General features: G+C 43.8%; 1 protein-coding gene across 1 annotated transcript; it reads right to left on the reverse strand.

The window, feature by feature from the left end:
• Positions 1 to 384: 384 nt before the first annotated feature.
• Positions 385 to 21112, reverse strand: smad6b (SMAD family member 6b). The gene is made up of 4 exons (XM_018681352.2): positions 19482 to 21112; positions 16357 to 16413; positions 15603 to 15680; positions 385 to 1287 (listed from the first exon to the last, which is right to left on the reverse strand). The coding sequence occupies exons 1-4, from the start codon at positions 20278 to 20280 to the stop codon at positions 746 to 748; spliced, it is 1476 nt and encodes a 491-aa protein (XP_018536868.1). The 5' UTR covers positions 20281 to 21112; the 3' UTR covers positions 385 to 745.
• Between the last annotated feature and the right edge of the window lie 1238 nt (positions 21113 to 22350).

Below are 22350 nucleotides of genomic sequence, written 5' to 3' on the forward strand. Positions count from 1 at the left end.
CTGCTCAGGTCTTTTAATTTACTCCTGTGAACCAACAACTAGTGCTGGTATCACTCTTCTCTTAGTACATTCTGAATAAACGGTAAAGTGACAGCTCTGTAAAAGTTCAGTAAAAGTTCAGCTCTGATCTTTATATCATCTACTCCCATGCTATGTGGGAAAAGAGGATCTCAACCCCTGACCTAAATGTCAAACACCACACAAGAACACGCACCTTATTGCAGCACAGCACATAGTGGTGCACTGAGATGGTTCATATTTTAGACAAATCACAACAGGTAAGGTTAGAGATATCAAAACACTTAAAATACCATTAAAAATTTTGAATGAACTGCTGAATGTGTAGTAAAACAAGAGCTAATGATACAGACCAAACAAAGAGAATTATTATGCGAATACTTTATTATCAATGTGTGAATGGTGTTAGCTTTTTGTCTGGATATTAATAGTATATGAAAACTATACACCAAATCCAGGCTCATCCTAATTTTGCTGTATAATTTCTCAAGTTGGTATTGAAAGATTCTTTATCTTTATATATATTTATATATATAATATATATAAGCCAAAGTGCATTTTCCGTTTTTTTCCTCCTGTCCATATACACATTGCACCATACATAAATAATTACATTGTAAAAATGACTCCGTATTTACAAGTATAATATATATTTCATATAATATATAAAACTTTATATTAAATCTAGGTAGATGATATTTGGGATAGTTTGTGGGGTCCGTCTGTGTTATCTATGGTTGTTGAGGAGGATCTCCAGCCAGCAGGGGCAGGAGGTGATGAACTGTCTTGAGTAGCAGGGGCCCCAGCCCTTAGCAAAACTGATGCGCACACTGTTGGGGTCATAGGGTCCGTCCAGGAGGTCAGCCTCTGTGGTGTGCCTCAGGAGGCACGAACGCTCATAGTCAAACACCTTAATGGAGTAGCCTGGCATCACCTTCCGCACCACCAGAGTTCTGCTGTTAGGCATGTCCAGAGTAGGGGAGTTGACAAATATGGGGTGTTCGCTGCGGTTGTACGCCCAAACACCGTCCGGCTCTTTGCTGAGGAGGATGCCGTAGCCGATTTTGCCTCGTGTGCGCTGAACGGTGCTGCTGCGGTGTTCCAGGTTGAGCTGGCCCAGGCAGAAACCCGTGCCCTGAGGTAGATCATAGAAGATGCTGACGGAGTGCTCGTACACTGTGTAGAGGCGACCTACACGTGTGCGGTGCTCCCAGTACGCCACGTTACACCAGTGGCTCTGCTTAGGGGCATCAGGCGACATACTGGCATCTATAAGAGATAGAGAAAGGGAGAGAGACGGTCATTAAACAAAACATAAACAAAAGCAAACAGGGCTAGTAAAAAGGAAGGCTTGAGTTTTAAGGGATTAACTATCTCTTTTTATTGTTCAGAGCAGATGGCCACACTATAAATACTGAAGGAGGCACTGTATTGAAATCTAAGCCTTGTATAAATACCACTGCATGCACATCCGTCCAACACACACACACACACACACACACACAACACACACACACACACCACACACACACACACACACACACACACACACACACAAGCTACTATACATATCCTGGGGGTGAAGGGTGTAGTGAGGTCAGTAAAGCTGAAGACCTGCACTTCCCTGCTTTGTCTCAAGAGGGCACTGCAATGATTAAACACTGACCACCCAGCACAGAGCTCCTCTCAGCTGCTCACACATGTACTTTCAAAACAGATCATGTTTACTAAAATGAATTCAGGATTACACTCAGTGTTTCCACACTGAAAATTGGCAAAGAAATCATTGCAGCAGTACACTGAGGCTAGACTGAAAATGTACTTGCAACTTTTTGAAAAATAATCAGCATTTTGAGGTGTTTACATTTTGATAAACCCTGCTCAAGTCAACACTTTTTTCCTTTTACAGTGGGACAAAGTTGGCATCTCATTTCTAAACATCTCTGTCCACTAAATCAGCTTGTTAATTCAGTTTTCATGGCTGCAGTCTGTGAACTCTTTTCAGTGACAGGCCCCAGCACTCCAAAGTGAGTTACTGCTCCCTAGGTAGACTTCTATCTTCACCATACTGAACAGACACACAGCAATGCTGACTGCTTTCAGAGGCTGCTTCAGTCCACACTGCTCATAGCTGTCATACATTTATACTGCTCATAAAATCTGTGGTATGAGGAATGGAGAGAGGCTGGTTGATGAGGAAGAAAAAGCTTAGAGAGTTCCATGATCTCACATCCGTCTCTTCACCCTTTCCTCTTGGAGAATGAGGGTGCCCCTTTCTCCTCTTCCCTCATCTTCCTCACATTCCACAAGAGTGGGGGTGACGGGAGAGGGCCAGGCAGGGGGTCCCCCTCCCCCTCCACTCAGCTCTTCCCCCTGCTGTGGGCCCAGGGACGGCATTCAGCTCCCTGACAACTTAGCACAAGCCTGTGACCCGCTGACCCCCCAGCCTTCATGCTATCAGCTCCCATTAACTCACACACAGAGTGATGCCATTATTTTGCTTCAGAGAGTCTATTGGCACAGAGGATTTAAAGCCTGGGCCTGTGGCCCCATTCCTTTCAGTCTCTCTGCTCTCAGGGCTTAATGACCGCCCGCCCCATTAACAAACGCCTTTAAGGTGGAGCATCGCCGATCCACACAGCAACAAAATGCCACACTCACCTCCCACCCAACTAAACCTTTCTGCTGAGTGACCCACACTAGTAAAGTTTATACAAAGATTAGCAAAAACGTTGACCAGACCTGCACAGACAAAACGCCTGCTGGTTCAAGGCTCTGTGTGTAGTGGAGGGGGAGGAAAAGAGTGAGTGAGTGAGTGGGGATGTGTGGGGGTGGGGGGAAGCTGCAGACAGACTCTCTGTGTGTTTGCGCACACACTGATGGCTGAAATGACCCCCTCTCTTCAGGGGCCCCAACATGCATGTGCCATTAGTGAATTCCACACTCCAGCTTCTCCACTCTGAGCTCAGCTTTTACTGCAGTGTGCCTCAGCCACACAAAGAACTCAGCCCCAACTTGTTTATGGCCCTCTATTGTCTCAAATCAAATGGAGCCCACACATCAAGGTAAACTCACTTTGAAACTGTGCACACAAACACAAAAGACCAAATGGCTACCGTCTCCTCCTTTTTAGATAGGGAGAATAAAGTAAAAACAATTTGGTTAATAGTATCTAGTTTTCACATGTAGCCTGGAACCAAGGTGGCCAGTAAGACTGCGAGGACCAGGAAGAGGAATGAGCAGGACAAAGGTTAGAAATGTATCTAATGTTAAGCCTGAGCCTGAGGGAAGACAATGAGCACACCATGAGCCAGGCCTTTTCCTGTCACTCTGTTGTGTTAAGCGTCTACGTGTGCCTTTGCGCACATATGTCTGTTTGGATGGGGAAGAAAGTCGGCCAACGTGTTTGTGTTTTCATCCTGAACTTGTGTGTTTTGGCTAGGTGGGGGCACTGAGGTGAGTGCACTGACAGAAGAACTCATTAGGATCTATTTAACAGAGCAGAGCTATCACCAATCGACAGGCTGTTTGGACAATGTCACCACAGCGACTGCGGCCTCCACTCCAGAGCTCGAGCTGGCCTCTGCTCGCCCTTTTTCAAGTGCTCAGTCTTTAAAGTTTCTCAGGGAAGTCTTATTTCTTCAGCGATGTTTGGATGCTCTGTAAATATTTATCTACCTTCAAACTGAGATAAGAGAGTATGAAGCCAGGTTTAATTTTCAGTGTATGACCAGAAACTGGTGCAGATACAAGCTGGGCAAGGGCTCAGACCAAAACTAAAAGTCAGACATGAGGCGATGAAGGGAGGGAGGGTGTGTGTCTCCCTCCCTCTGACCACAGCAGAGACACCCAACTCTCTTCGTCTCCATGTTGGGCTTTCAGAGGGTCTGTTCAGGGCGGAGCCATGATGGGCTGGGAGCAATTACTGGTGCTCTGCATCCATTTAACCCTGCCACCTTTTAACAGCTCCGTTTACCCATTAGAATAGTAGCGCATGTTATTATTGTTATTTTATTCTCAAAAGCCTCTTCTCTTAGTGTCAGTCTCAAAGTCAATGGCTGCAGCTACAACATGGCTGCTCCACTTCCTCTTCCTGCAGCTAGAGGCAATGACCTGAGCACGTGAGGGAGTTCATCAACACTGACGCCTTACATAACCAGTCTCACAGTAACAGTATCAAAAACATTGAGATACATAGATCTGTGGAAGCTATTTAGCCGACAAGTTTCCATGACCAACAGGAAATGTGCAGAATAAAGCAGCTACTAGTGTTGTAGCAATATGATAAGGGTAGTCTCTGTTTGGCTTCCTTTAAGCGTCATGTAATAAGTAAACAGATTACAACACTCACAAGCCCACTCACACATTTTAGTGAATTCAAAGTAGCCTTGGACGCCTGCATCCGCACGTACTACATGTCTTAGCACAATTACACAGTAAACAGAGATATTTAACGCACTCTACTTCAAAAACAGAGAGCATTTGGTGTGCAGAGCTTGATTTCCATAACAAGGCGCGAGCTCCATGGAAACCATGTGAAAATGTTGATTTTTCTGTTTCCCTGTGGCCGGTCTGATTGGAGGAATTCAGAGTATCAAAAGCAAGACATCAGATCTGACAACAAACACAGACTTATATCAGTTCACTGGAACTCAGAAAGCAAACAGTGACACATGCTGTAGCGTCTCAGTGGTCCAGGCTCAACATAAATGATTATTCTGATATATAATAAATGAAGATAATGAAGATAATAAATAGTTCAGATTCTCTACTCAAGTAAGATGGCTACTACTGTAATCTAAAAATACCCCATTATGAGGAATTACAATGCACACAAGTACTATTACCTAAATGTACTTCATCAAAAGTAAAAGTGCTACTCATAAAGAGAAATGGCAACTATGAGAGTTATACTATGGTATTATTGGATTATTATTACTGATACATTCATGTATCAGTAGCTTTCTACTGTTTTAGTTCATGTATCCGCAATTCAATTCAATTCTATTCAATTTTATTTATATAGCACCATATCACAACAAAAGTCATCTCAAGGCACTTTTCATATAGAGCAGGTCTAGACCATACTCTTTAAAATAGGTATTTACAGAGAGAGACCCAACAAATGTGCAGCTGCAATAGTATATATTGTTGGGTTTAATCTAGAACAGCGCATCATATTTTATAAACTCCTGATGTGTTTTGCATGTAAGGTCTTAATCTGTAAAGTAACAAACAACTAAAGTTAAATTAATGTAGTGGAGTAAAAATGCTTCCCGCTTGTTTATAGTGGAGTAGAAGTACGTAACATGAAATGGAAATGCTTGAGTAAAGCTTAAGTACCTCAAATTTGTACATACTTGAGTAAATGTGCTTTGTTACAATCCACCACAGAAGATAATATAGGCTACTGTGATTGTCAGGGACAAAACAAGCAGCAAAAACTGATTTGAAAATCTGAAAACTGAAAAGATTGCAGCTGTGAAATTGTTTTTTTTAAGACCAACACGTCATAACACAGCCCTTAAATATGCCTGAATATTTAAGGGCTATTTCCTCAAGCCTTTTCCACAGGTTTACATATGGAAAAAAGCAGGTTGCCCTGCTATGAGTTCCCTGCACTCGAGGGCGAGTCTGGATAATTACTACTAAGTACACGAAAATGGGGGCTTGAAAGTTTCAATGGCAATCCTTGATGATCATCCAGTAATGCTTTTAAAGACAGCATGAAAAGGAGGGGGAAAAAGGGCAGAGGGAGAAGCAGAAAAGAGCTGCCCCGGGGTAAACACAGCTCCGCAGCCTTGGAGTGAGATGAATGGGAGGCCGAGTGTCAGGGACAGGCAGACAAACAACAGCTTCCCCTCCGTGCTAACATCTCCCCACCAAGCTCCGGGGCCACCTCCATTATACTTCATCTCTCCTAATCCAGAGCGGGGAGCAGAGATGAACTCATCCCTCCAAAACTTTTGCTGAGGAGGAAAAAAAAATTAGAAAAAAAAGAAAAACACTGTTGCCAGTCCCTTTAAGCAGTGCATTCAAGGGGAGGAGAGCAGCAAGGAGGGGGGGGGGGAGCAGCAGTCTCTCATCCTCTGCCAAGGATTAGATTCCCCTCCAGCTATTAGACTCTACCAATGAACTGATAGGCTGGGGGGCTGATGGTGGGGTGTGGTGTGGGGGGTATAACTGTATATGTGGTTTGTGCATTCCTGTGTCCCTGTCCTATAATTTGTTACATTTAACTTTCTTTTACAACCAAAACAACAAAGTGGAACTGAAGCACCCCCCCCCCCCCTTCCTGTTCAGAGTATGGTATGGCTTTAATTCTGTAGACAAAGGTTCCTACAAGCTGACTCTAACCCCTGAGCAGGCCACATTTAGGCTGGCGTCAGGGCTATCGCTGCCATCAAAGTCGGCTTTATCAGACAGACACGCTAACTGAAGCTGCTCTTATATGTCTATGGATTTTTCTCCCCGAGGTCTGGCCTTTCTCTGCCGAGAGAGAGAGAGAGAGAGAGAGAGCGACATGCAAAGAGCAAGAGATAGACAGAGAAAGATAGAAAGAGAGGGAGACAGATACGTGCTGGGAGAAAACACTGTGGGAGCCCAAGAAACTGAATCCAGTCACCAACCCTGGCTGGTCACAATGGGAATGCTTTACATTGTCATCCACTTCCTCTCCACTTTCCCTCCGTTTCTGTTTTGGGATGACCCCATGAGGGAGGAAAAGTGCTGTACCCTTGATAGCAGATAACAGAATCCATAAATTAAATCAATAAACAACAGAGGGTGTAAAAAGCACAGGAAGCTAAGGAGGCTAATATGGAGGAGCCGTCTGGGTGCGTGAGTAAGAGGCCACTGGGTTTTTTTTTTTTTCCAGGGGAAGAGAATGTGCTGCTCATTTCCTCCAAGTTTCCTCCAAAAGTCCTGCAATGTGTCAGAGACACAGTGCACAAGTGATGGTGGTGATGCAACTGAGGCCTTATGAGAGTCCTTCAGGGCATGTAAAAAGCTCCATGAAAACTGTAGGGGATGTTTGTGGATGTCATATCTACAGGCAGCGTCAAAAGGCCAGCGGAGTCTGCGAGAGCACCGAAAGCAAAACACTCAGTGAACATCCTGCTGGGTGGCTGTGCCCTTTCACCTCCTCATACAACCTATCTGTTTGTGTGTGTGTGTGTGCGTGCGTGTGTGCGTGAGCGAGTGTGTGTGTTTGTTTGTGAGTGTGCAAGGGAGGTTCGAGCCAAGTAGGCTGGAGCGTTTGAGTAGAGGAGACCCTGCACATTCCTGAACTCCCCCCTCCTCCTCTCACTGTGCCTCCTAACTTCCTACTCTGGTTAGGGCTGTGGGGTGGGGTGGTGTGGTGTGTGGTGTGTGTGTGTGTGTGTGTGTGGTGGTGGTGGTGGTGGAGGGGGGGGGGGAGGGGGGTGCATCAAGAAGGTTGCTTACTTTCACGTCTTTCAAGTCTCGTTTGGTGAAATAGTCTCACCAAATGTGAGAGGAAGTGCCGGCTGTGTGGTCTAAAACTTTTACATACAAACTTTTAACTACTCTTCAATTTAATTCATACTTTGCCTCTGGGAGAAGCAGGAGCCTACACTAAGGGAGGAAACTAACGTTAGCTGGCCTATATGCTCAAGCTATGTTGAAGGCTTGGTTTCCAATGAACAATAACAAGGAACTCTATTATTACAAGTTATATTAGTCTGACTAATTTAAGGCGAAAGGCAGGTATTTGGTTACCATCGGGCTGGGAGGTGGAGCAGCTATGATGGACAGAGTTGCCGTTCAAACAATGGTTTCCTATTGATCGGCCCAGTGGATCAGAGTCTGTGAGGAGAATGTGTTCTGTCAGGATAATGTGGCACCAGAGTTTCTGTTTCAATCACAACACTTGCTGGGCTGTAACCCACACTGCTCCACCGCGGGCATCCAGACACCAGCTCCCCAAACAAAGACAACTGTTTCCCTCATCTCCGACAAGTCTGCCCGTTCACAACAAGCAAGACATTCATTAAAAATGCAGGAGTGAACATTTCCAATAATTCACAAAGTCCTTCCCTGTCAACATCTGCAAAAAATCTTGAAGCTAAAGGGAATGGCAGGATTTCATTAAGTAAATTATGTGCTGGCAGTCACAGAGAGGGGAAGAGGGGGAAGCTACAGCCAGACCTCTAATCTAAACCGTACCCTGAAATGCGACAGCCTGACTGCACGTACTGAGCCACACAGCCAAGACTTCAGAAATACACACAAATAAAAGATAACTAAAACACACATTACAAAAGTAAATATAATTTTCCCTGGTGAACATAATCAATGAGAATTTTCACATGAGCATGTTTACGACTTGTAATTACTACTTGCAAAAACCTGGTCCAAGAGTATAATTTGCTTTGTCAAGTTGTACTCTGTGTAGAACCTAAGGACATACATACTTGTACGTGCTCTGGAAACAAAATACCTTGGCCTGAACAGTGAGCCGAGCCACTGTAAACAATATATTATCAGTGGCGTTTGGCTGGACCATCACTCAAAATAAAGGTTTTCTGCTCAGATTTAAAAGGCATCAGCTTTTGGAGAAAAAGATCAAAGGCTCCAAATTATGTCTATCGTGCTTGGCCCCATGTTAGGACAAGAGAGTGGAATGAAGATATAGCTGCAGCGGATCAAGTTCAAGATAAGGACAGAGAAAAAAAATCAAGTCACTGTCTCTCAGTTTACACGTGTACAGTAGAGAGAAAATGAACCAGGCCTTGATACACTGGGAGTTTACTGTTCACCCATCCACAATGAGCTCCTATCCTTCCCCTCTGGCTGTAAAAGGCTTGTGTAGAGATGTCGAATGACATGGGCCCCTACAGTTAATCCACACACAGCATTCTGGAGGCTCAAAGAATGCACTGGCTATTCTGAGTTTTAAAAATACTGACAGCCATAGGTTCGGGCACAACTGTCAATGCTCCTCTGGGGAGAAAGGGAAAAAAAACTTAAATCTATTTTCGCCAGCAATCAAACCACAGGCCTAAATCATAGCTGGACAAGACCAGTGTCTGGATTTATAATTGTGGGTAAAATGGTCAGAAAATAAAAACAGCATCCACAACTGGCACCTCCTTCACCACTCTTTGCCAGGCGATGCAAGGCTAGCACATTTACAGTGGCAAGCTCAAATGGAGTATTGTTCCCCCTCTCAGCCTTGAGAGGAGGCACACTAAAACACTAAACTAACAGTTGGACATTCCATACATTTTTAATGGCATTGCACGCTCTTTATTTGTTGCTGTAACCCTGTGCCCTGAGCTGAATGAATGGAGCTATTGGTGGAGGCTGGTACTGCGCTGCGGTGTGAAGGGAGAGAAGATGGCAACAGCAGCCCTCCCTGAGCACACGACAAGATTAGCTCACTCACTTTGTTTGCTGAGGTAGAATATGGGGCAAAAATTATAGCCTGAGCACACCTCCTGTTATTTCTACTGACTGTATTTTCTATCTGTGTGGCAAGCCCTAAAATGAAACACAGTCTACCTTATCCTCAGTGAGCACGGTACGCTGTGTAAATTCAAATGACAAGCACAGCACTGTGAGCTCAAGACTCATAGTCATGTATGAGGCTGTAGATTAATCTTTATCTGCGAGCCCTTCAGAAGTTCGTCAAACACCCAGCACCACTGGCACCACACTGGCTTGCCAAGCGGACACAGATAAATACTAAGCTCAGCAGGTTAGTTTCTGTTGACATGTAAGGGGTTTCAGGCCTCTCCAAGGACTGCTTTAGATTAGCATGGCTTTCAATCTGCACGTAGAGGTCACATTACCTCACCTCTTTTAGGACCTGTGTTGCTAGTTTTGACGGAAAATAAACTCTCAGAGCAAATTCAGAGTAAGAAAAAAAAAAACATCTTAACACGATGACAACTGCACTCCCCTCTCTCTGTCGACGTGACAATTTAAGATGATAAAAAGTGCTGACTTAAAACCCATGTTTCCGCTGCTTGACACAGACAGCCAACACTATGGATACTTCTCAACTATAAACCTAAAGAAAGGCTTGGTGTAAATGCTGTAAATCATGCCTTGGCTCACAGCCTTTACAAAACTCTTAAGAGCTGGAAAACAAAAGAGTAAAAGACCCTAATCTCATGGCCAGCAGACCTCATTACACACAGAAGGGAAGCAAGCTACACTTCAGTAATAAAAAAAACAAAAAACAATCACATACATACACACCCTCCCAAGCACACACACAAACCCGCATTACTAATGAGCCAATAGGTCACAGAGAATGTGGAGGACTCTACTGAGGATCCTCAATGTCATAACCCCTGCCAGAAAAAGTTCAAAGTGGATTTCTGACACCACACAGTCTAACAATGCTGAGAAAGGAAAAATGAAAAATGGCCTTATCACTCTTATCAATGGCTCTTTTTCTATGTGTATGTGAGTTACGTAAGGGGAAATGGAAGCTAGCCTCCCAGGACAGGAACGGATACTTGAGATGAGGACTGTGGGTACAGGCCCCACACCACTACACAGAGAACAGAGCACAAGAGCCTTCAGGATGTATAGCTACAACCCCCCCTACCCCCAGCTTAAAATGGACTCTGCAAACTGGACATGACAAACGGGTGAGGAGAGCCCCCTCACGTCCCCTGAGATACTGGCCTTCTCTTCAACATTCCTCAGTCTCCCCCCACTGTCAAAGGGGCAATTCACCGCCCTGCACTGCTACAAAACCCAGGCAGCTTTTTAAAACAGGATGTTTGTCTGAGGCCTCCTTCCCCTCAAATAAACAATCCGCAAAACCTGATTTCGGGAGGCAGGGTGGAAGCACTCGAGTCACATTATTTCCACATCCCGTATCCTGGAGCATTGGGGCTCCTGAGGGAGTGTGGGCGGCCAGGCGCTGGAAGGCTCAGGGCCTGCGGTGGAAACCTGAGGCCATGTGCCAGGCTGCAGGGGGAGATGAGCCCAGGCTGCATCACTCTGGGGTCGGTGGGACGGAGGAGGGGGGATCATGCCTCTATGTGGGGAGGGGGACATTGCTAAGATGCTGATGCAGTTGTCACTCCACCAGACCATACCTCTGCCTGCACATTGCAGAGTTAGAATACAGCTGCTACATCAAGAAAGCTAGGTGTCTGCACAGCAGGAAAGACGCACTGTATATGCTCAACACACTACATCACAAAGAAATGCATAAGGATAGTGGTGCAGGATGAAAATGATTAATATTCAGTTGAATAGGATGGTCTTGAGGTATAACCATTTAGCCACCAATGATGCCAGCTACATTATGTCACTCAGCATCACACTTGCACTCAGAAGAGAGAAAACAGACCAAAACTTCAAAGAGCCATCCATAAAACACTGAGGCCCCTGTAACAAACTGAATAGATGATCTAATACGGAAGAACATAACAAGACATTTCAGAGTGAATTAGAGGTGCAATCTATCCCAAATCTTTTCAGATGTGTACAGTAGATATGCTATTTAATTAGTTCCTAGCAGAAGTGGAATCACATGCCTTCAAAGTCAGATCAACAAGTACGGGCCTCAGTCTAATCTGCTTTAATCAAGAGAAGCATCACATGCCTTGATTAGACTGTCTAATTATTCCATGCATTTTCACTGTCTCTGACACAGGCTGAGGGAATGGTTTGATGCTTAGCGCTGGCCACTTCCTGACACAGACAAGCAGGCTGTGATTAGTATTGACTACACAATTTAATTTGCTTAGCTCTTGCGTGTGAACGTATGTCAGCATGCATCTGGACGTATGTGAGGACCCTAAAGATGAACATCGGCTTAGAAATGTATAAACAAAAGCTTTACAAATGCGTTTTTGTCACACCAGCACCTGAATGCTCATGATATAAACTGTAATTTTCCTGAGCAATCTGTTGCATGACTCAAATGAGGTCCTTCCCATCTATCTACTAACTGCCTTGTTCTGCCTGGAAGAATCGGTCAATACCAGAATGGACCTGACACAGTGTCTGCCGGCAGACGAGACATCCAGAGAGACAGCGCTGGCCCTCCCCTCCAAAGACAGGCCGGGCAGACGGACAGAGGAGAGCGCTGTGTGATTACTGTGTGGGAACCCTGACTACCTGCTGATGCCCTCTTCCCTCCAGTAAGCGCTACAGCACTCTGTGTAATCCACGTCTAGCAACTTTCAATCTTTCCATTCCTCCGGTCCAACTTTCCTACATTTTCAGGAAGGGGAAGAAAAGGAACAGAAAAAAAAGGACAGTGACTCAGGTCACTCTGTATGTCCTCTGCTGCAAATCTGAGGGAGCCCCTTCCATTCACACCAGTGATCTCAACTCACACCAACATGAGCGTGTACACACAGTGTTGTGCTGAAAAATTCCACTGGGTTGATTGAGGACACAACCTCTGATGACTGAAGAATGTAGGCAGACTGGAGCCACGATCCTACAGTCTAAACCAGGCACAGAGGAAAGATGTGCATCATTCATTAAATATAAATATGGTAATCACTATACACAGCGACATTAGACTGTATCGTCAATTACTGAAATTCCTAAGAAGCAACATCTTGGCCTGCCTCCTCACATTCTGGGCAAGAGCTGGCCAAAGTAGAGTTGTAATGAAGAAGTGACAAATATAAAGAGCCCCCAATGTCAGAGACAATGTGACAGGCATAATGAAGTCAATGTTAGGGGGAAAACGCCCCCTCAGACAGTCATACAGGAAGCAATGAGACCTGCTTCAAAGAGCTTCACTCTGATGTCCACACGACGAGGCCCAGGCTGTGAGGAAACAGGTGTGCGAACAGACTGGGAGGACAGCACCAGCAAAGGCACATTCCCTCACACACACACACACACACAGTGCACTAAGGTATACTATGTATGTACAGACTCGAAAGCTGGGGCTCGCTCATGACGTAAACAGACATCACAGAGCGAGCCCTGGTGTGGTTGTCTGTGACACAGCCATGTTTAAATAAAGCACTGGGAACAGTCCAAATGTCTATGACCACACAGTAACTGGAGGTAAGAGTATTACACTAAGACATTAATACAATAATGTGCACATGGGGAAGCTTTTTAAGAATGCATGAGTAAGAGCACATTAGCATGTTAAACAACTGCAAGAATCAGCCAGAGGGAAAAGAGAAATGTATCTGCACTTAAACGTAACTCTAACATTACCTTAACAACATAAAGTGTATTGATTTGAAGACATATCCTATATTAACATGGCACTAAATAATCTAAAGCAGAAGGGGGACAACTTTTCAAATTCTCCCGAATATATATGTTCTCAATATTGGTTGAAGTGGAAGAACAAGCTTATCTACCAAACCAACCAGTTCTAATCTCTAATCTCTGCCATTGTGTGATGCTGAAGAATGCTCTGTGGGTATTTCTGTAGCCCTAGGCTGCAGACTGTAGTTGATTATTTGACTCCACCCCACCCACCCAGTGCCCCCCAGACTTGCTTTTAAGAGGTTTACTTGTTCCTGCGTGAGGGGTGGAGTCTGGATCCCATACAACTCCGGTTACACAGACACTCTCTCAACCCGTGCTCAAGGGGGATTCACAGGGAAAGTCATCTCCAGGTCAGCAACACGTTCAGCACAGGATAACCTGACAATATGCATTACAGCCCTGTATGTTAAAGCAGAACTAAGCAGGCTTTATGAGGAGGCCTTCAGGCTCTTGGTCTTATGATGGAATATGCTTTAACAAGCAGCTCAGGCTAATACTCGATGGAGAATCTGCATCCCTGACGTGATGCTAATGGTTTGTTTCACTCAATGTGGACACTCTTTTGTATCTAAAACCAAAGAACCGTCATACAGTCCAAATGCAACATGATCACAGACAAACTGACTACAAAAATTAGCTCACAGCACGGAAAACTACCACCCTGTAGAGAACTGGTCATTCTCTTTCCCAAGTCCAAGTTGTTGAGTGTGTCACAGCCAATGCAGAGTGATCTGGCCTCAGCCTGTACAAGCAGCAACACAGTTGGAAGAAACCAAAGCCTAGCATGTCTAGATCCTCCCTCCTCACCACAGTCTCTGAGGAATTGTGGTGCGGGCTCTGACAAGCCCCTCATTTGTTGACTCAGGGAGTGTCGCCGGGCCATGCTGAGGTGGTGACAGCATGTGTACTAGGGGAGGAGGGGGCCCTTGCTGACTGAATACTTCACTGCCAGGTAGCCATGTCAACTGCTTAGTGTCCTGGCCTCTGAGCCATGGCAAAACCTCTAACAGCGAGCCCCAAAATAAGGGCTTCTGACTCCCTGTCCGCATGATGCTGTGCATGCTGGCCGTGGCCCTAGCATGGAGGGGGAGGCATGCTCACTCTATGCCACGAGTGTTTCATTTCAAATCAGAGGACAGGACTGTTTCTACTCACTTCCTCTGGTGTGGCCCCATTCACAGGAGCAACTCCATTTCCCTGAACCCACCCCTCCCTGCAGCCCACTTACAGCCAGGCAAGATAGAGTTGTACGTGTGAGTGTCTGTGCACATGCATGTGCACAACTATGTGTGCTTGTGTGTGTTTCTGAGCGAGCTTGGATCTTATTACAGTTTGATCCCACTCAAATATTTCTGAAAGAAAAACAGAGGAGGGGAGGCCGGCTCTGTGGCCAACACACACGCCCCGCTGAACCTCTGCGCCGCGCACAATGAAACCTTTATCTTTAAAGCTCGGACTGTTCGTAATGGCCTTTAATGAGAAGGAATAAAGCACAACATCAAAATGAGATTACTGTTGTAAGTTTGTGTATTCATCCAGATACACTCACCAGCTATGCAAAGTACAAGTTTGAACTGTTGTTTAAGCGCACTGAAAGAATTACACCTCCCTTTTCTTAATTTAACCATTTCAAAGCCAGAAAAACAGGACATTTCTACACCTGACATTCACAAGGGTTCTGTGATTTATTACTGCAATATTACAGTGATTTATAGCTTGTATTATTCTTATTCAAAGCTATATACAAGTACATACAAGTATCAATTTAACATCTGTTTTATGCGATTAACTTCTCAAACTATCGCTTTAAATCATAGTTCAAGAAAAAAGCAAAGCCCCCAATCCATGTTTAAATGATCTTTACCTCATCATCAAGAGTCTGTTTTAAACAGATTACTATATATAATCATTTAACTTATAATTCATCAAGTGGAAGCTCTTCATTCAAGCTAAGTGCCACCACATGAGCCTTGCTATTTCAAACAACTGCACAGTCAAGCTGAGAAGGAATTAAAGCTGAAATTTAGTATCTGATACATGTCATTAAATGATTAGAGCCCATACTCACTACTATGTACTAATATATATATATAACACCCTACCTTTGCTGCAGACAATATCTGAGCATCCTGAACTACACAGTATGCCTGCTATGCTGACGAAAAAAAACATACATGCCCCGACTCTTACAAAACATACAGCACAATAGAAAGACACATGAAATGGCTTTACAGACTGGCTCCTCTGGGATGATAAACTTCTGGTAATCATTAATTTCTAAAAATCAGTCTGAAATAAACTCCTTATTTGGCAACTGACAACAGTTGGAGAAACACACCCACCTGAGAATTCCCCTGGTGTGATGTTTGGTGAGCTGGCTGCCTCAGTTTCAGTGTAAGACAATGTGGAGTCTGACAGATCTGTGGGGAATAAAAAAGGAATTAGCTCCTCATCTCGCCGATGGTAACATCTGCTACTCTGAACACAAACGGCTACCTCGGCGTACCTCTTCATTTTCAACAGGAAAAGGTTTCAAAACAATTAACACCACGATGGGCTTCATCCCACAGTGGATAACCTGGCAACTTCACTAACAGGCTTTACCTGATGACATCCCCTCTAAATGCCGCCAGAAACCTCAGCTGTACTCAGGCTTGCAGCCCCAGCTAGCAGCCAGGCTCCAGAGTCCCAGCAGCCCACAGTACATACTACCCACACCATACTACCCACACTGGCTCTGGCTGGCATGCTGACATTATGCCACATGCTGGCCTAGGTCTCATCTCAAAGCTACCATGCAGTTTGCCAGTAACTGTGCCCAATTACAGCCATTAAAATTCTCCACATTGCTTTATGCCTGTTTCTTCTTGTTACAACAGAACATATAAATACACTGACCATGCTGTTTGTGATTTAATTATGATTATTAAAAACATATAGGAATCAAGTAATTACAGTTCTGCAACTTATTGATTACAAGTCATAACACCATGGATCAAATATTAATAGGAAATTCAGATGAAGATCAATAAATGAGGATGAAACAGACTGCATGCTTCAGGTGCCACAGTGTTCATCTGTGTGTTTGTCACTTACCCAGTGGCTTGTGTTCTTCATTAGGGGAAAGCCTCGAATAAGGAGGTGGGGGTGACTCTGTAACACAAAACAGTCATGTCAACAACCTAATAAAGAGGAGAAAGGAAGGTAAAACTCCTGCCTGATATAGGTGTTCCTCAACATGAGTCAGTCATGTCTGATTAAAAGTTGAAAGATCATCTATCAGACATTTATAAAACACTGTTTGGATATACTGGACAAATATACTGCAAGAAAAAAAGATATGCTAAAAAGATGAAAGTCTCTGGGGTAAATGTTGAGCAGCTGGTTGACGTGAGGTAACTGTAATTAATTTATGGGTCAAATCCTGTACTTATACTGTCAACAGACCCTAGTGTATCTGTGTTTCATATTACAGTAATACAAACTTGACCGAGCATTGTTTTGAAAATGATATTCTGTGTGACGTTATTGTCAAAAGTCTTTAATAAAAGCAATAAGAAACATGCCTACACAGCCAAATTTAAGCCACAAGAGAAGTTTCAACACACAACTCACAACAGACCCTTTCAGAGAAGACAGTAGGCTTCATCTTAACTCTTACCACTTTTCTGTCTGCTCTGCAAGATCAAATCATTTTGTTCAAAAGCTAGTTAAAAAGCTAATAAAGCCAACAGAAGACTGCACATTTGTTGCTGTTATTTAGGCACATATTATTTAACTGAAGCAGTCATTACTACAACCACAGACTAACCATAACTTGTAGTTAGTAGTTTAATAAATCTGAGTAAATCTCTGCTTTTTCAACTTCATTGTGTTCAAAACCCTTTAATGTATCTAATAAAAAGAGAAGAAATGAAGAGAATAACTTGCACAAGAAGGAAAGCACAAAGAAAAGAAAACTTTGTGAGCACACTGTGACCTCGCCTACAGGGAAAAGGGGAAGGAGAAAAGCATAATAGCAGCGGGTCCTTTAAGAGTGGCGGCAGTAATTGCCAGGATCTGAACTCAGTCACTCAGATACACAGCTAGTCAGTCTGGCGCCAGTAGTATGCAAACTGTATATTATCACCACTCCTTCACCTAAATAGCATGAGGGGACCTCCTTAGGACAAAAGGGCTTTTAAAGCGCAACTTGAAACTGATCTCATTCTAAAAGTATAATGCCTGGCAAAATAAAAGGAAAAACTTTTTGTCCACTTCAATCCAAGCTCTCTGTCACACATTATTAACTGTTTTATTCTTGAAAAAGTCTTATATAAAACTGATGCCTTAAGTTTATTTTCTAATTATTCTAAAATCAAACACAAGTAGACTGAGTTGCAGTGTAAAAAATCTTTAACACTACTTGCTTTTAGGCATGCTTTGAGTTTGTTTTACAAAGGATTAAATAAAATCTATTTAATGAATTTAATGTTATTGTTTAATTCCATATTATTTTTACCTCCCAATTTGCAAACAATGTAAAGAAAAAAAAAAAAACAGCGGTTAAGGTCTTGATTCAAACCCCTCTCCTCCCCTGAATAGCATGAAAGAAATACCAGCTCTATCGGGCCACGCATGAGCGCATGAGAGCTATGTGTACTACGAGCCTTAGTCCCAATATGGGGTATGTGCCCCTCTCCCTCTTCTTACAATTCATCTTGTGGAAAGAAACACATACAGCATAGCCTGACATCCACTTCAACAGGGGGAACAAATTTCATACTCTATCTAACACAGTCTGCTCAAACCAGTAAATTCCATGCAACCTTGAAGCTCTATATAATCACATCTGATCAGGTTGGACAGCATGATGGGACATGAGGGCCAAATCCACATCAGTTTCCCACATTTGCGCGCTACGAATTCTGATATTGTTGGACTTATGACTCTGAAATGCTTGTCACAGCCAGCTGGCTCTAGTAAACATGGATGTTATGGAAAATCCACCTCCTGTGCCAGTGAGAAAACAGAAATACTGACGCTTGCATCTTTACACATGATACCACAGCGTTGTCATCAGGTCAGCGGGGTCGAGTGGCCCAGCGTTTAAGGTGTGCCAAATCACAGACCAGCCCCCTGCCAAAATTTAATCTGTTTAATATAGGTCAGAGAGGTTCTGCCATAGATAGCTCATTGATTGTGGAAATAAAGCTTGTTCTTCCACCACAACAGCAACTAAACTGACATATGGCACCAGGTCCAAACCTCAGTGTGTGTCTGTACGATCATATACATGTCATACACTGCTGACAGTATCAGCCGGATAAGAACAGCTGTACTGACGATCATCGCTGAAGGGAGTGACATATTCAAACACATATAAGATGTCACGCACTGTATGTTAAGGAATTCAGTGAAGACGTAAACCTGTAAAGACTGCAGCACAAACAAACACACTCTTTCATGGAAGGGTCCAGATGTCACAGGTCAGTGTGAGTGATTCTCTGCTGTGGCACCAAACTGATCAAATACAACTTCCTGGGCAACTAAAATTAAGTGACAAAGATATTAAACTAATATATAAACATCTTGCATGCCTCATGGTATTTTACAAATATACCAAACATAAATTTCAAGGTAGCACTGGAGTAACACAAAACAGAGAAAAACCTAGACTGTTTCACATTTTTGTTGTATCAAATCAACCTCAGCTCATAGTGATATTATTATTGTTCACCTTGCCATAAGGATGGCCTTAGTAATCATTAACTATTTAATCAAACTGCCAACCCTTCTCTATCCCTGTGTATGGAAGTAAGCCAAACAATACCAGTCAAAGAAAACACAGTGATAGGGAAAGATTGTCTGAGCATATTTCAATGCTCTTTACAGTTTTACAATCCTGAAAATTGAATTTCTGACATGTAACTATTAATATGACATTTTCAGGTCCCTTTACAATAAGTGGCCAAAATCTGGAATGCAAATGGACCAAATGGGCATAAAGGTTGAGCTGCATCTGCAGGATTTGCATGTTAGTTTATAGAACATGTTTAGAGGTAATGGTATTCTGAATTAAATTTACAAAGAAAATCTGAGAAAAACTGCTCTGTAAAAGCAAACAGTATAGTCCCTGCAACCCTCATCTGTTAATGGACTACCTGGTGACTTAACCCCATAAACAGTATCTAGCTAAGGCCTGTAAGGTGCAGTTTGTGTGTCATGGCAGATGCTCTTACCTGGCCCACAGAGCCGGCTGTAGTGGTAGGGGTTGCAGCATACTGTCGGACTGTCCAGGGCCCCAAAACTCTTACACTCACAGAGCGGTTTGAGCTGGGCCGAGTGCTGGAGGTCGGACCAGCGGTACAGTTTACACACAAGCAGCTGTGGGGATGCCACATGGCCGCCCAACCTCAGCTCTGTCCGGGAAATCATAACACAGTCGCTCGGCATCCCTCCTCTGGACTCCACTGCCTCTAGTAAGGTATCCAGCGCCTTTTCCTTTAGCCTTTTTAAAAGAGAATATGTGGCTGATTTCAGTTCTTGCTCTAACACCGTGCGTGGCATCGCCTCCTGCGCCTCGGGAGAGTCGCTATCCCGTGGTCCGGGGTTCCTCAGCACGAAGTGACACGACCCCGGATCCCTGGTACCCTGAGCCGTCTCTGGACCCCTAAGCTCGGAGTGGTCCCGGTCTTTAAATAAGCAGCACGTTACTGTCCTGCATTCGCTGTCCTGTACGGAGCGGGGGCTCCCCTGCTCCTGGGCGCACACCGCACCCCCATCTTGGTCCGACGTGACCCCCAAGTCGCTGCTCTCCACGGGGCTCCGGGTGCACACACCCCCTATGTCCCCTACAAGAGACCCGCTAGGGGTCATCGGTCTGAGCTCCGTTTTGGGAATTTTCTCTGGGTTGTTGCCGAACAGATCGTCCCTACAGCCCTCACTAGTTTTGCCATTTCCATCTTCCCCCTCTTTATCTGGGATCAAACGGCTTCTCCAGAGTCGCCGCACAAGACCTGAGCGTTTCGTCCTGAACATACGACAACTTGAAAATCTATATGGGTTTTTTTTATTATTCTTGTACGGATATCCGAATATTACAGATACTTTTACGGTCGTTGCAAAACATTAATGTCTGTGAAATGCCGTGCAATGCATGCACAGCCAACTGACGAGCATTGGTGGCAAAACCGCAACATTAGACTGAAGCCTATTTTGTTGCATCTACAACAACAAAATCGCGCAATAAATGCACTGCAGCGTCCCGATCAAAATGCATTCATTTAGCCGATTATACTGTAAATAACCAAGCGGGTGAAACTGCGACTTGCTATCCAGGATCGCAGCGGAATGGACTGTTTATATGCTTGTTACGAACGAATAAAAAAAACAGAATACATAATAACATAACATAATACACTTAGTAACATAATCCACAGCCAGTAGCCTTCAACCCAAGACGGCAACCCGCAGCCTCAAACAGTTTAGGACTTTTAACAACCTCAGATCTACTTTCTACACCGGCACGTAGAGCATGAGGTACTTCGAGGAGATTTAATCCCAAGAAAATGCACTAGAAGTCAGGATCCTTGTCGTCTTCTTGAGATGTCTGTGCACTTCTTTTAACAATCCCAGCAAAAATATCCATGCGAGCCGAAACTACATGTAGAGGATCAATCCGAGGCTGTGTCGCGCTCCTGCTTCTCTACTCAGATCTAAACCAAACTGCAGCCCAGATCCCTTTCTTTCTCCGTTTCTCTCTTTTTCTTTTTTTCTCCCCCCTCTCTTCCTCACACATACGCGCACACACACATACACACACACACACACGGGGCCCCCGAGGAGAGCGGTGGAGCCATTGGCTGACTACCATCATGTGCTAGTCTAGACACTTTGGCGGCTGAGCTGCACTGATTGTTGCGCAAACAAGGTTTCAAGTTTCTTAACTCTTAAAGGCGAAACACCCACCTCTCGTTTTTAAGTTAAAGTACAAGTTTCTAAAACTTATCTACATGCATGCTTACATGTATGATATGACAGATTTGTGGAGAAAAAACAGCGACCAAGAGGCTTCCAAGTGTAGGCGTGTGTTTTTTTTTCTCTTCAATTTCCCCTCTAGAGAATCAGAGTTCATTTATCAGTTGGAAAATGTTGGAGGATATGGACACTGGCCAGATCTTTGCCTTGGTCATCGAATTTTTTTTATAGCTTTTATTATGGGGAGTAAAAATAAAGCAAGAACAAAACATAAAGAGGCAGCAATGACACAGTGCCAGTTATCAGTCATCACTGTTGAAAAAAAATCACAAAGGTGCCAATTACATAAGATGGACTGACATGACTGGAGTGGAAGAATTTAAACTGGACACAGCTTTAACCCACTGACCCCATGACAGGACATGATGTTCAAGTCGCACTACTGGAGTATTGTGATGATAACCCCATTACAATATCTGTTAGGTATGAAAAGATCACTGTAGTCACATAAGTTCTGAATGAGGAATTAAGAATAATGAAGTAATTTTTGCTTGTGAGTATGGCACAAAACATTTTTTTTAAATATCTGAACATTTTGAATGACAAGGTCAAGTCTAATACAATATAAATAAAACACCAAGAATCATTTTGTAAATGGGAATACATGTGATACAGGGGTCAAATTCTCACCCAACACCAGGGCTGGGGTTTGATTCCTGGTAGCTTTGTTGTGCATTCAAATTAACTAAATTAAGCCGGCAACATGCTTGTTGTGACAGTTTTCGTGAACAAATCTGTTCTCCAGCAAACCTTCACAGTTGTGGCCAGTGCGTGTCACTGAAAACCAAGGTCAAGAAATGAAGGGAACATCAAGGTCCTTATTAACGATTTGCTCAATCACTACATTTTCTGCTTCCTTTCCAAACAGAACGTAATCAACTGTCGTATTTTTAAAGCCTAGACAGTGGCTTTGTTCGCCTCTGGGAAGCTAATCTAGACTCACATCACTGCATGAGTGGTGGGTTGGGCTGCTTGCCTTGTCGGTGTATGCGTGTGAAGACACTATTTCTCAGTGACCTCAAACATATATTTGCCATTTCTGTCCTGTAATTTCATATTGTTATTTGTTGG

The sequence above is a fragment of the Lates calcarifer genome, linkage group LG10 (genome assembly GCF_001640805.2).
Source record: "Lates calcarifer isolate ASB-BC8 linkage group LG10, TLL_Latcal_v3, whole genome shotgun sequence".
NCBI lineage: Eukaryota > Metazoa > Chordata > Actinopteri > Centropomidae > Lates > Lates calcarifer.